General features: G+C 58.0%; 1 protein-coding gene across 1 annotated transcript in view; it reads left to right on the top strand.

The window, feature by feature from the left end:
- Window positions 1-14,997, top strand: part of NPHP4 (nephrocystin 4) — a 107,369-nt gene that overhangs the window by 69,820 nt on the left and 22,552 nt on the right. Inside the window, exons 12-17 of the mRNA XM_032863247.1 lie at window positions 873-934; window positions 2,848-2,955; window positions 4,288-4,439; window positions 4,586-4,777; window positions 5,165-5,352; window positions 13,412-13,572. Coding sequence (XP_032719138.1) covers window positions 873-934; window positions 2,848-2,955; window positions 4,288-4,439; window positions 4,586-4,777; window positions 5,165-5,352; window positions 13,412-13,572 — 863 coding nt within the window. The remainder of the gene's footprint in view (window positions 1-872; window positions 935-2,847; window positions 2,956-4,287; window positions 4,440-4,585; window positions 4,778-5,164; window positions 5,353-13,411; window positions 13,573-14,997) is intronic.

Here is a 14,997-nt window from a genome sequence, read left to right as displayed (position 1 = left end):
GCCCATGCTCTGAAGTGGAGGACAGGTGCCTGGGCTGGCGGAACCCTCATCTGCACTTGGCTTCTGGTGTGAGGACACCTTTCCCTGGGGACACAGCTTGCTCCACGATTTGCCTGAGCTCGTTTCGGGAGCCGAAGGCCCTCAGACGAGAGTGTTTCTAAGTCCCTGGGAAGCGCCCTGCCTTGGTTTGGGAGCCGGCTGGCCACTGAGGGGGTTGCCCTCTGGACTTGCCTGGAAGAAGGCACCTCGGAGCCAGCAGGAGCCAGCCTTGGCGTCACCGAAGTCAAAGGACACACGAGGCCCCTTGCTCTGGGGCGGCCACAGGAAGGGACTGGGACTCTCGGTCCCACCATGCTCTCAGCTCGAGTGAGCAGGACTCGGGGCAGCTGTGTGTCATGGGCTTCAGCGGGGCTGGGAGACGGGAGGAGCAGGGCACGGCTGGACGCATCTGCTCGGAAGCTCCTTACTTAACCAGACAGCAAGTGTGCCCAGGCATGGGAGTGCCAGGCCAGCCCACACGGGACCCCCCGCTCTTCAGAATCAGGGGGTGTGAGCAGACGGGAAGATGGAGAGGTGCGGAGTGGGCGTGTGAGGACTTTCCCGGGTCACAGCCGGAGTGACCGCGGGTGGGGGGGAGTGACCAAGGATGAGCTCAGGCTCCATCCACCAGGAGGTGACCTGGGGGAGAGGCCCTTGCTCTTGCACACGCCCCGTGTCTTCTACACACTGTGGGTGATTGACTGCCCAGTTCCTGCTGCCCAGCACTAGCGGCAGCACCGGTCCCAGCCAGGGGCAGACGGGTTAGGCCCTGACTGAGTTGGGCCCCCCAGGACTCATAGGTGCCACCCCCACGTCCATCTGCTTCCCCACAGGCCCGCCAGCACCACCGCCGCAGAGGCTCGCTGCCCTCCAGGACTCGCCTGTGGGACCAGGGGTAAGTCCGGACCCGAGACGCCTGTTCCGGAATTCCCAAATCGGTATTTAACGGCCCCGGTGGCGGGACGTTTTTCTGCATCTTTGAGAACAGTGGTGTCCTGCTTGCTTTGCCTGCGCTGTACACTGGGGGGGTTATGCTGGCTGCAGGGGTGCTGGTGCTGCATCCTGTCCCCTGTCTGGTCCTGTCCCACCCCCTTGATGGCCCCCCAGTTCTCCTCCTCCCCCATTCTGCCTCCCCACACACCCCCTGCCCCCCGTCCCGCCTGTGTGGCCGGCGGCTCCCTGCTGTGATTAGCAATCTTCCAGGCTGCCATCAAAGGCACATTCAATACTTTTTAAGAAACGAAGGGTTCTCTCTGGCAGTTACGACTGGCAGCTGAGAATCTGCCAGGGCTGAACAGCCTTTGTGTCGTCCCTGCGACGCCACAGGGTGGTCTTCACGTCCTCCTGGGCAGTCACCGGCGTCCCGGGCAGCGAGGCCACAGCCGGCCCATAGGCCGAGCAGCTGGCGCTGGCAGAGACGGGCCGCAGCCGGCAGACACCGGGCGCGTTGGCCACTGCCTGCCCGTCCCACAGCAGGTGGTTCTGGGCGCGAGGCTCTCCTGCGTAGGAGGGGAGGTACTGGCTTGCAGGGCTGTTGGCTGGCCAGCGAGGCCCCGACCCGGAAACCCGAGCCGGCTGGGGTGCTCGCCCAGGGTTCCGGGAGCAGCATTTTGTGCGGGGCCAGAGTTGGCTTGTCTCCCAGATGACTGTGTCTGCCAGCAGCACCCGGGAGATGACTTCTAGAAAAGTCGGATGATTTGGTGTCCAAGTCTGTCCCAAGGGAGTGGCTTTACTGTGCCCCATGCGGCTCGGAAACCACCTCAGGAGGGGACGCTGGTCTGCCTGAAGGCACACGTGCGAAGACGGCCTCCCGGCCTCCCTGCTAGGCTATTCCAGAGTATTCTCTGCGGCACTGTGCATGTCCGCCTCAGTGTTCAGGGACCACAGGACCGCGCTGCCCACTTGCAGCGGCAGGAAGGGCTCAAGACAGCGTGTGGGGCCTGAGGGGGCCAAGTAGACCCCTGTAGCTCTTCTCTGCCCCCTGAAGATGCCGCTGGGGTCCCCCGTTGCTGCCTGCCCTCCCCCCGGCTGCTCTCTGGCCACGTCCTCACGTGTTGAGTCTCTCTGTGCCGGCGCCACGTGGGGCCAGCCGTCAGTGTGTGTCAGGGACAGAGCCCAGGGTCTGAGAGGGTCTCCCGTGGAGCGTGGGCCCTTCATGGCTGCGTTCACCTTCCAGACGTCTGCGGCGTTCACGGGAGGCTTCCTGCGCGCCGGGTTCTGGGCCAAGCCCTCTGCACGACTTCTCACTTACGTCCCACTGCAGTCGTGTGATTTGGGTACTGTTTCCACCCCCACTTTGCAGATGAGGAGACGGAGGTAAAGGAAGGACGTGGTGACTTGCTCTCAGGCACGTGACGATAGTGGTGCGGGAGCTCTGTCCCGCCGCCGTCTGCAGAGCCCATTGGCTGCCGTTCCAGTCGCTGCCTTAGCGGGGGCCGTGTCCCCGCACAGCGGTGCTTGGGGCTGGGAGGCCCTCGCCAGTGTGCGGTCTCCGGCTGGACGGGACACCCGGGGAGGTTCAAAGACACGTGGCGGAGAACCTGGCTTCCCTGGCCCTTCCCCGTCTCCGCCTGCTGTTCCTTGTTCGTGGGGTTTTATGCTGCTGTTAGCACGCGGGGGGCTCCCAGGCTCGCCTCTCAGCAACTACAGTGAAGGAACTTCACGGCTCTGGGTTCTGGGGTGGCTGCTGCGCAGGTGGCCGCAGACCCCCTGCCTTCCCGGCCGCATCGCCTCTGTGCCAGCGTGGGCGGGGGGCGCTGTGAGGTGCTGGGCTGCCCTCCAGTCTCACTCACGCTTCCTCCCCTTTAGTTGTCGCTCTCCCAGCTGGCGGCTCCCTCGCAGTCCCCCGCTCGGCGCCGCTCGGCCACACCCGCCTCACGGCCACCCGACAGCTCGGAGCCCCCGCTGGCCCGGGAGGTAAGTGTGCCCACCCTTCCTCCTTCCTCCTTCCAGGGGAGGCCTCCAAGCTCCTGGCTTCTGCGCAAGCCTCTGACTTCGTGAGCTGCGCTGGTCCTTGGTGAGGTGGCGAGGCCTTCACGGGTTCTCTGTGACACGGGCGTGGGGACGGCGTCGGGGCAGGGCTCCCTTCTGTGCCTCAGGTACAGCTGCCATCTTGTCCCGTTGACCAAGGGGCGGTCGGTGTGGGAGCACGTCCTCCCATGGGCTTGTTTAGGCTCTTGCTCTGCCTGACGAGCCAGTCCGACTGCCCTCGGATCTCTGTGCAGGAAAGGGGAAGGAGAGTTTGCCGGAGACACAGATGAGGCTGATCTAAGCCTCCGGCGCCCGGGGACCTCCTTGCTGTCAGCTGCTGAAGGGGAGGCAGGGAAGCCCACCACCCCGGCTTCTGGTGCCTCCAGTGGGCAAACGGCCTGTGTTCCCACTGACCTTGGGGAGTTCACGTGTAGTTGGGTTTCAGAAGCTTCCTGGCTCACCAGCAAACCGCGTCTTCAGTCTTGAACTGGAAGTGTGTTGGGGAAAAATAGTGCCATTAAGTTGTTTATTTGAAAACAGTATGGTGAGATGCCTTATTGTAGAACGTGCCAGGGGCTCGTTTATGGGGAGCCCCACGTGTTGTCTTATCCGCAGCTGAGACGGGTCGGGGTTATCTCCGGTTCCGTGGTATCGATACCCTTTTGGGCTGGAACAGAAAGCTGGGGAAGTCGGGTGAAGAAGCGCCTCCTGATTCCCACACGGGCTCCTCACTCAGACGTGTCTTCCGTGCTGGCGGGACGTGGAAGGTGGAATACAGGGCAATGACTAGAATATTCAGGGGACGCAGGGATCAGAGAAACGTCTGTGCCGGCCGGCCAGGGCTGGGTACCAGTCTGTCTCGCGGTGTTGAAGGAGGCTTCATTTTTCTGGTCGTCAACATGGTTTTTATGTTAATTGACCTTCTCAGACAGCAGATCTCTCCCACGGTACCTGTTCATAAAAGTGATTGAGTTCTCGTGCAATTCTCATTGCTTTTTGACTCACTTAAAATAGGAGATGCCTGGATAAATTAGAATTTCGGAAAAGCTGTGATTTTTTAGTGTAAGTCTCGGATGTCTCATGGGACATACTTACATTATACCCACATTACTCCCTGTTTGCCTCAAGTGGAAAGGTGCCCGGCGTGCTGTAGTTTCCTTTGCTGAAGCTGCGGCCCGACAGAGGTGGGTCGTCCGTGGACACCCCCAGCCCAGCTTCCTGGGTGGTTACGGGGGGGGGGGGTCCTTGTTGTCCTCACCTGGGCCCGATTTTGCTCAGCAGGAGCTGCCCCTGGAGGGTAGGATCTCCCACCTGGAGGCCCAGCTGAGCCAGGCGTCCTCGGTCCTGGGAGCGTCTGTTGCTGAGCAGCTGCGGGAACTGCCTTTCACGCCGGTGCACGCCCCGATTGTCGTGGGAGCCCAGGCCAGGAGGTGAGGGGTGGTCCTGACGGCCCGGCACGTGCTGCGCCGTGAAGACTGGCTCTCAGCAACAGGCTTCCCCGGAGAGGGGGGTCCCCGGTCCTGCCTGTCTGCCAGCCCTTTCCTGGAGGCCGGCCTCCATGGTCTTTGTGTTTCAGCTCTGGGAGCAGGCTGTCGCGAGCCTCGATGGTGCTCCTGCAGGCTTCTGGCTTTCCCGAAATTCTGGATGCCAATAAGCAACCAGCGGAGGCTGTCGATCCTGCGGATCCTGTGAAATTCAAGCCGGAGAAGGAAGAAGTGGACCGTCTGCAAGGCAACGAGATAGTGCTGCAGTTCCTGGCCTTCAGCAGGTGCGTCCTCAACACTCCGTCTCTTCCCCGGCTTCTGTGTGGCTTAAGCCGGCAGAACTCCATGCCGAGGGCTTGCCGGGTGAAGGAATGCCGTTTGCGTTTTCATCCGGTTAGGACGCTCACATAGCTGTCTCTAAATCCTGTCAAACCGGCTTTGCCCGATCTTCTGTAACCAGTCGTGGCCGGTAGGGTGTTGTGTGGTTCTCGGTCTCCGTGCGGCTCTGAGCGCAGTAATCTCCAGCTGGGGCTCATCTGGGCTCCCCTGATCCTGCCAGAGCTGCTCGCGTGGGCGGACCAGGCAGCGTCTGGCCTGTGGCGCTGGACTCTCGAAAGCCCAGGTTCTCTGCTGTGGATGCCTGATTAACTGGGGGCTCTTGTTGGATTCAGAGCGTCCCAGGACTGCCAGGGAGCGCCGTGGCCAAAGACCGTGTATTTCACCTTCCAGTTCTACCGCTTCCCGCCCGAGACAACGCCACGTCTGCAGCTGGTCGGGCTGGACGAGACAGGCCGGACGCGCTCCGGTTCCCTGTCGCATCTCCTGGTTCTCGCTGACAAGGATGGCTCCTCTGACGCTGGTAAGTGCTCGTGCGTCAGGCAGGCGTGAGAAGTCCAGCCCCGAGCGTGTTTGTAAAATTTATTCTTTACAAAATAGTGTACGGTGAAGATTTCCAAGCACATACAGAATTTGGAAGAACAGTATAATGACCCAGCGGTTCCGCCCACGAGTGCTGTCCAGCTGCTGCCCGTGGCGTCCCCACCCACACCCCAGGTCCCTTGGAAGCAAATCCCAGACCTATGTGATTGCACCTGTGAGTCTCTCCTTACGTAGGTCTGAACACTAAGGTGTCCTGTTTGAAAAACATGCATGCAGGATTATTCCACTTAAAATGAGCGATAATCCCTTAAATGTCATCAAATATTTGGCTAATGTTAAAATTTTCCCAATAACTTCATAAAAATTTCTTTTTGTGGATGGAGAAGGGTTTTGTTTGTTTGCCGTGAGGAGGCTACAGCTTGTAGTGGCTTGTTGAGGTCACCATCTCGGGCCGGTGTGTCTGTCTGCGGGTCTGGCTCTGCCCCCCGCGCCGGGTTGTCCTGTTACCAGCTGAAGTAGTTGCATGGCTCCAGCCCGTCCCGCAGAGCTCCCCAGTCTGCACGTGGGTTTTGCTTTCCAGCAGGGACATTGTGAGGGTCCCTCCTGTCCCCTTTCTGCTGGCCATGGGGAGTGAGATCTTCGTGTGTGGTCGGAGGCATGTTTGTGTTTTCGGTGGGAGCTCCCCGGGGCGGGGGCTGTTCTCACCCCCTCCCGCAGCGGCGCAGGGACCCGTCCCTCCTTGCGGCGCTGTGTCCGTGGCCGCTGTCAGGACTGTTGCCCACAGGCTGGTTATTTTGCTCCAGGTGGAGCAGTGGTGACGGTCTCCTTCCGGAGCTGGGGAGCTTCCACAGGGAGAAACTTCCCCTGGCCGCCTGCTGACTTACCTGGCGTGCAGCCCATGCGGGAAAGGCAGAACAGCACTCAGTTCTGACCTTCTAGTTCCAGATTTTCAAAATAGTGAGCCAGTTCCTTAGCATCCTTTTGAGATGGGGCCGACGGCTTCCGTTTCTGGCATTACCGTACTAGTGCATTTCCGCTGCAGTGCACGCAGACATACCAGATATGTCGTCGTGTGTGTCGACGGTCAGTCACCTCTCCGTGGCCAGTCGCCGCGCGCACGGGCCTGTGAAGGCAGAGCTGGGCGCCCTTGCTGCCTCTTCAGCAGAGAGAACAGGTGGGAAACGCCATATTAAAATGCTAATGGAGGGAAAGTAGTTTAGCAACATTAGCATCAGCAAGAGACAAAAGGCAAATGCGGTGCTGGGGATAAAGGAGCCTATTAAATATAATCAAGAGAATAATCACTAGGAAAATAAATAATTCTGAACCTGTGACCTTCCAACAAGCAGCCTCAAAATACAAAAGAAACACTGACAGATGCTAGAAGGGGAAGCTGACGAGCCACAGTTGCGGAAGGGCTGACATCCCCTCCGTGAACTGACACGTCAAGCAGAGAATAATCAAGGATATTAGAAAAATACAATTTAAAAAGATGATCTTATAAAGCCGTAGAACCAATTCAGAGGTTCTTCCCGAGCATACTTGAGACTTAGGGGGACTGATCATTCATGAGTCCGTGCGCACGTCTCAGGCCGCTGTGCGGGCCTCACCGTGTTCCCAGAGACCCAGCGTCCGAGCTAACGGTAGGGCGTTCTCTGACGGCAACATCATGGGTCAGAAATTGACCACTCCCTCCCCCCAAAAGGCTCCGAACTGCTGTTTTTTTTTTTTAAACTTCAAAACATACTTTTAATTATTCCTTAGGTCAAGAAGAAATCAAAATGGAAATATTTATTTTAAACTGAATCACAAAATCCTATTGCAAATATTTCAAAACAAGTGACATACGGCGAAAATGATGTTTGCAGGAAAATTTACAGCTTTAAGTGCTTGTCTTGGGAAAAGGAGAAAGTATTTTTTAAAATGCTGGTTTAATTGTTCAACTCAAGAAGTTTGGGGAAAAGAACCTGAAACAAATCCAATAAAAATAGAAGAAAAGTTTTATTTTTTAAAAGGTCTTTAAATATTTTTATTTATTCATTTGAGAGAGAGACAGAGAGAGCGCGCACGTGCACTCGTACGAGCGAGGAAGGGGAGAGGCGGAGGAGCCGACTGTCCGCTGCTTACGGAGCCCGACGCAGGGCTCCATCCCAGGATCTGGAGATCATGACCTGAGCTGAAGGCAGGCTCTGCACCTTCTGAGCCACCCAGTTGCCCAAAGGAAAGAAATTTTAAAATAATCATAAATGCTTAGAAGGCAAACAATAGACAGGGTTGGCCAGTCAGCTGGGCACACAGCTACACAGGGTAATGCTACCCTCCCTTGCCCAAAGTCAGAACCGGTACCAAGGGTCAGAGCTGTTGCAGGTGCTGGTCAGCCCGAGAGTGGGGCGTGCTTGCTGGCGCTCACTCCACTGGATGGGCTCTGCCGATGGCAAAGGTCAGACCGCCCGGCCACGGACTTGGGGTCGCACCCTGGTCCCTTGCTTGCCTGAGGACCCTGGCATCCTCACTTCCTGCAAACAAATCTGGAAAGAAGAGAGAGGGGATGAGGGTGCAGCTCAGGTCCCGTTCTGTCTTCCAAACCCTCAGCCCTTGGCTTGGGGAGGAGCATGTAAGGGGCAGAGGGTGAGTGCAGGAGGGCACCGGGCCCCCGGCTTGGAAGCACATGGCCAGGCCAGGAGGCTGTCCTGCGATAGTCCCGGGTTTTGTTCTCTCCACTCCCTGGGTTTCCTGGCCATCCTCGGACCACTTGTCCCAGTCCACCTGCCTTCCCTCTGACGATGCGCCTGGGATCATCGGTGGACAGTTTAGCCCAGGCCCCCAGAAGACTCTGAAGTGGGTCAGAAGAGTGCACGGATTTCCAGGCCCCCGTGCACCTGTCGCTGAGACCGGCTCCTCTCCCGTTTCCTGTTCCCAGCCCTACCCGCCGCTCTGTCCGGGGCAACTCACCAGAGGTTCTGTGATGAGGGGAAACGGATAGTGTTCAGGCAACTTAATTCAAAAGGCCAACCACAGAGAGATGCTCCTGATTTGAATACAACCGCTTTCCATTACGAACTTCCCAGAGAGAAATTAGTCCAAAAATGAAATCTCCTTGAAAGTTGAGGTCCAAAGAAATGAAACTCCAAAATCAAATTTTGTCATTATGAATTATAACTCAAAGTCCACAATTCTTAAGTTAAAGTCCAAAACAAGTTCTTTTCAGTGACTCACCCCCTTGAGACTCAGCAAAGGTACCCCTGCCTGGGCAGGGCCAGGCTTCCTCCAGCAGCTTCAGCCCCGGGGTCCCCACGGCTCAGCACCTAGCCTCACGAGAGTCTCATGTAGGATGTATTTTCTTTTGTTGTGGAAATAGAACATGTATGCAGCACATTGTTCAGTTCCACAGGTTTTTAAAAATTAATAGATTCTGCTGTTTTTCGAGCAGTTTGAGGTTCATGGAGAAATTGAGCTGGCAGTGCAGTGTTCCCACATACCCCTTGCCCCCAAGCAGCTCCCCTGTTGGCAGCATCCAGCTTCGCGATGGACCAGCGCTGGCGCTTCGTGGCTACCTGAAGCTCGGAGTTCACAGGAGGGTGCCCTCTGGGTACCGCACGTTCTGTGCATTTCTACAAACACAGCCTCGGTGTCCCATAGAGTGTTGTAGAGAATGACCCCCCCCCCCCCCCAAAGGATGCCCTGTGCTCCGCTTCTTCCTTCCTCCCCGCTCTCCCGTCCTCACCACTGACCTTTCTCCTGACTCTGCGGCTTTACCTTTTCCCAGGGATTCCGCACTTGGACTCAAACGGCATGTAGCTTGTCCGGACTGGCTCCCTTCACTTAGCAGCGTGTGCTTAACGTGCCTCCTGTCGTTGTGGCAGCCCATCTCTCTGTAGCACTAGTAACGCTCCACTGTCCAGAGGGACACCGTTCATCTCTCTGTAGCACTAGTAACGCAACTGTCCAGACGTCCTCTGTTCACCTGCTCTCTGAAGGGCATCGTGGTGGCTTCCGGTGTTTGGCAGTTACGAATAAAGCAGTTGTAAACATTTTGCTCAGGCTTCTGTGTAGACCTAAATTTTCGTCATTTGGGTAATACCTAGAAGCGTGGTTGCCGGGTCACGTGGTAGAAGCCGGTTTCGTTTGCAGGAAGCCGTGCAAACGTCTTCCTGAGCCGTGCCACGTGCCCCACCAGCAGGGCCTGGGCATTCAGTGCGGGCGGGTTTGGGATTCTGGCTGTTCCCATATGTGCACGGCAGGCTCGCACTGTTGCTTTTATAAACTGCATTTCCCGATGACGTGTGACTTGCGGCCTCCTCTCATTTGCTTACTTACCCCAGGTGGGTCTTGTTTGGGGAGGGGTCTGGTCATATCTTTTGCCTGTTTGTGGACGGGGCTTTCTTATTGTGTTTTAAGAGTTGTTTCTAGATTTTGCCTCCGCCCCAGCTGTTATCAGATGTGTGCGTGTTTTCTCCCAGCCAGTTGCTCTTGGGCCCTACATGTCATCTTCGGTCACTTGGCCAAGCGCGTCCCCTCCTCCCGTGCACCTCCACTAGAGCACATTTGGTCTAGCAGGAGACACGGCAGCCTCCTGAACGGAAGCTTCCGGAACCCTTGGCCCTGGGCCTGGGGCCTCCTCTGCCTGAGGTTCCTCCATTTCTCGGTGTTCCGGGTGTGAGTACGGTTGCTTCTTGTTCCCGCCATGGCTCAGGACAGGGTCGTGCCTCCGGAGTGTCCCCACTGACCTCGTCCATGCTCCTTTCAGGGGGTTCAGCCGCCAGTCGTGGTCTCGTCCTCCATCACACGCGCGGGGCCTCCCTTCCGTTCACTTCCTTTGCTTTCTGGCGTGGAGTTAGGTTTCTCTGACACGTTCCTCCTGATATCTTGGCAAGTGGGAACTTCCTTAGCACAGGAGCTGGAGTCCTTGAGCTCTGGGTCACCCGAGAGCCCCCTGGTCCGGAGAACTCTTGTCCCAGGGTTCCCCAGCCCTGCTCTGGTCCCAGCTGGTGCTGCCTTGCCTGCCTCTTCCGTGGTGGGTCTCCTGTATCCTGTGCGTTCTCTGCCTCCAGTCCCACGGCCCCGCCTCCGGAGCCTGTGTCTGCGCAGTTTGAAACGCTTGCATTAACTCTTCCTCTTTTCCCTCCGTCATTTGAAAGTCAGTAGCAGGCGAGGTGACCCTTCACCTCCAAACACACAACAGGTTTCACAGAAAAGCAGCCCCTGTCATCCTGACGAGGATAGGGAACTCACGGTCCCATTCGCAGCTTCCCTCTGTGTCCCTTATAGCTACTTTCTTGCTTCCACATCCAGTCTGGGTCCTGGGCTGTCCAGGAGGCACCTCCCTAATCTCCTTTCATCTGGAGTAGTCCCCTGTGTTCTCCTCCCAGTGACTGAGGTGTCTGAAGGGGCCGGGGAGCAGTCACGTAGAATGCTGTGCTGTGTGTGTCTGACCGTTGGCACCGGCCCCCCGGGAGGTCTCGGGCACGGGTGGTTGGAGCCGGTGCCCGTCTGCTGTGGGTTCGGCATGGAGCTTCATGGGCTTCACGTGGCGGCCGTCAGCCGGGGGCGGTCAGCCGAGACCAAGATGCGCGCTGCCCGGGCCGAGCCGGCTGGCACCCTGTCAGGTCTTGTGGTCGTGTTCTCTAGCGTGGTGGTCTTTACCTCTGTTGCTTCTAAATTCCCGAGCGGCGGACGTGAAGGTGTTCTCCTCCCCAGCTCGTAAACAGAGCCACACGTGGCTCCCCCGGGGGCTTGTGGGTTCCATTTTTCACGCGAGGCTTCTGGTCTGTCGTTCATACTGCTGTGCGGTGGGAGACCGGGATCCGGTTTTATCTTTCTTCAGATGCCTCTGCTCTTGACCCAGTGCCATTTGCTAGAAAGCCCATCTTGTCTTCAGTGACTCGAGAGCCGCCCTTCTCATATGCCCACACTTTTTATTGCTTGGGTTTATGTCTGGATTTTATATTTTGTTCCATTGGATCAGAGGTTGGCAAGCTGGTTTCTGTTAAAGGCCAGAGAGTAAATATTTTAGACTTTCTGGGTCACATATGTTCTTTCTGCAATCTTCTTTAACATTCCTTTAAAAATGTGAAAGCTCTTCTCAGCTCCAGCTGGATCTGCCTGCGGGCGGTGGTTGGCTGGACTCGGCATTAGACCGCGGGCAGGCCGCTGGGTCAGACGGACAGACCCCTCCAGGTGCTCTTCCCTGCAGGGCACCCTCCACCCCTTGCCGCACGTTCTGGCCGGGCTGGCTTCCCACATGAACTTGGTAGACCTTTATGCGGGTTCTGCTGACTCCATGGGTTATGGCGAGGAGAGCTGTCCTCATGGGGTGCGAGCTGTTCTGCTGGGGACAAGGACATCCTTTCATACCCTGTGAGCTCCATCAGGCCGGGACCCTGTCCGTCCCCTGCTCCCACGTTATCTCTGTGCAGTGCTCGGCACGTGTGCTGGAGGCACCCAGCAGTTACGTGTTGAGTGTGAACTCCTGGTGCGTCTGAGTGGTCGGACTAGCGGTGTTGGAGCAGGAGGCAGCTAGCAGGGGCGTTGCAAGGGCCTGGGGCCTAGGAGACACTCCCGGCTGATGTGAAGAGGAGCTGGCTGGTGGGGGCGGAGATGGAGGGTCCGGTTGGGACGTGCTTCCCTGGGGAGCAAGGAGAGCTCCGGGTGGAGAGTCTGTGGGTCTGGGGGACGTGGAGGTGGAGTATGGCACTCCCGGGGCCCGGTGTCCATAGGTGTCATTTGGGAAGTTGACCCTCAGAGTTCACATCTGTTCTGCCTCTGCAAATCCGAACTCTGAGCCGTGTCAAGCCTGTGCCTGAGCTCGTCCTTCTTCTACAGCCCCGGTGGGCCTGGTGTGGGGAGCGGCGCCTTTAGTGCTGGGAGCTGGGCCCTGGGTGTGTACAGGTCTTTGTTCCTGTCCCCACCATGTGTCTGAGGAGCCAGTCTCAGGGCTCCCTCGCTGTGGGGATGTCCTGACAATGACCAGAGGCCACCGGCCACCCAGGTCTCAGTTGGCTGGGGGCACTGGGGCCTCCAGTGGTCCCGTTACTTTGCTCACTTGTGACATGATGCTGGGGACTGGCCTGCCGCTGTGTGGGGTCATTGCTGTCCACTCCCTCAGCCTTTTTCCCAACTCCTTACAGCACCTCCACTCCATGAGGAGCTGGTCTTGGCGCCTCCCTTGGGCCCACAAGAGGCTCCACACCCCCGCCTTCCCGTCAGCCCCCACTGCTGTGTCCACTCCAGCCTGCTTCCCTGCTTCAGCAGAAGGACCGTTGTGGTCTTGAGAGCAGGGGACAGCCCGGGGCCGAGGTGGCTGGGGTCGGGGTGAGGATCGCAGCCCGGTCTGGGACCTGCCCCCCAGGGCTGAGTGAACATGTGCCCTTGGCCCCAAAGTTACTGTTGTGCTTCCCGGGGGCTCTGTAAATGTGTTATTGATGGGAAGGGGGCGAGTGTTGGGCTGTGCTCCCCAGCTTGGCCGCTCCCCGCACGGTAACTCACGATGATTTCAGTGGCGTTTTTGTCAACTTGGAACTGATGGTGATGCCACCTGGGGGAGCCGAAAGGCGGGGGATACAGTCCACTGCCATCTCAGTGATGAGCCCGAGAGCCAGTGCCCCCCAGGGAGGCACGTGTTAGTGCAGCGCTCAGGGCTCCTGGGCTGGAGCTCCACACGGGCGTGCGTTCTCCAATTTTGGTGGCAGACAACGTCTCTCCTTCAACCCTGCACGCAGAGTAACGACCTCCTGGGGCAGCCCCATCAGGACGTCTGTCTCCATTCAGGATAGACTGTTTTGCAAGGACTTGGTGAAAACCATGAATCGTATGCCGGGAAGAGTTCAGGGTTTGCGTTGGAAAGAAACGGTGACTTCTGGACGGGACTCTATTTCGTAAATGTGGGTATGTTATGATGTTTGGATTAATGTGTTTATTAAGCTGTGGTTATGATGGAAGCAGAAATTCACGATCATGACCACAGCAGGGATTGCCTCAAAATATAAAGATGGTAAATGACTCGAGTCACTTTTGGGCTCATTCGAGGCCTCTTTGGACAGGGTCTCCCGGCTTTCAGCTCAAGTACCTGGTGGATCCTGGGTTCCTGAAGCCCGGAGAGCAGCGCTGGTTCACCCGCTACCTGGCCGCCCAGACCCTACAGATTGACATCTGGGACGGAGACTCCCTGCTCCTCGTGGGATCTGCGGCTGTCCAGATGAAGGTGGTGGCTCCAGGGTGGGGTGTCCCTCCTGGGAGGGCCTGCTCGGGAAGTGGTCCTCTCCCACTGAACGGCACTGTGGTCCGACTGTGCACAGATTCTGTCCTTCCCCCGAGGGAGGGACTTTCACAGAGTCCCTGTTGCGCGATGCTATGTTGTATTTTCTGTCAGTCAGCCCCTCCTACAAACCGACCGCAGGTAAGGTCACCTTTGGCCCCCTCTCGCGCCCTGACAGTGAGGATACCTGTTCCCTGTGAGCAGGGGCCTGGCCCGGGGTGAGGGGACGGGGTGAGGGACGGACTGGGCTGTACAGAGGTCGCCCGAAGCCTGCTAGCAGTTACTTGAATTGTGCTTTTCTAATTGTAATTAGAATTAGACTAATTCTTTCTCTAATTGTGCTTTCCATCTTCCTCGTATACTAAAACCTAAATCCCCGTGTTAATTAAAGATTCCTCCCTGGGGTTTCTCCCCAGAGGGTCAGCGTAGTTTCACGGCAGCTCCTGGGCTTGGGCCTGTGGACATGGTGTCCTGGCTGCAGGGCGGTGGTGGGAGGGGAGCCCCAGCTCCTGCATCTCCGAGAGCCCCCCACTCTCCATGACTCCCACTAGTGGACTTGCTTCTGGATTCCAGCCTCAGGCGCCCCACAGTTCCCCCCACTCCCAAGCCTCGCCCCTGCCACAGCCCACGTAGTCACCAAGACCTGCAACCCAGGTCACCGCTCGCTTCTTGGCAGCCCTCGCCATGATGAGCTCACGGCCCCCGTTTGTGGTGTGCCAGGCCGCATGCACTGCTCCCCTGATACCCTGTTCCCCTTCCCCTGGGGTGCTGCCTGCTCCCCCTCTTCCCTCGGAGGGCTGACCTGGCTGCGCCATCCCTCCTCTGGCCAACTCAGGTGTGCATCCCTGAGGAGTGATGCCCCCCGGGGGGGGGGTGGGAGGAGGGGTCACCTGTGGGGAGCACTCAGCAGATGTGGGCTGATGTTATCATTCCTCACTCTGGTCCCTCAGACCTTCCTGGGTCATGGTGCCTGTGGGATCGTCATGGCCATTGCTTGTCTGTCTCTGATGCTGGCTGGTGACATCCTGGTGGGTAGGAATGGGACAGTCACTCATCCCCAGCACAGTCATGACCCACAGTGGGCACGGTGCTGTGTAGCTGAGAAGGAGCAAATGGAAGGAGCAACGAGGGACTGGGAGGAATAAGGGGTGAGGAATGGAGGGAGCAGGGAGGAGGGGCCGGAGGGAGGAGGGAATGGGGGGAAGGAGGAGGGATGAGGGAGTGGGCGCTGGAGGGGCCGGGAGGAGCCCCTGTGAACTGGGGGCCTGTCACGGCCCCAGCCTCCTCTGCAGCTGAGCCCCGTGTCCCTGTGTGCTCGCGGCTGGAGATGAAGTTGTTTTATGTTGTCCTCCATGAAGAGCCCTTGAAACG

The sequence above is a fragment of the Lontra canadensis genome, unplaced genomic scaffold (genome assembly GCF_010015895.1).
Source record: "Lontra canadensis isolate GAN:19392208 unplaced genomic scaffold, GSC_riverotter_1.0 scaffold25, whole genome shotgun sequence".
Lineage (NCBI taxonomy): Eukaryota > Metazoa > Chordata > Mammalia > Carnivora > Mustelidae > Lontra > Lontra canadensis.
The sequence above is the reverse complement of the archived record's forward strand: the minus strand, read 5'-3'. Positions and strand labels throughout refer to the sequence as shown.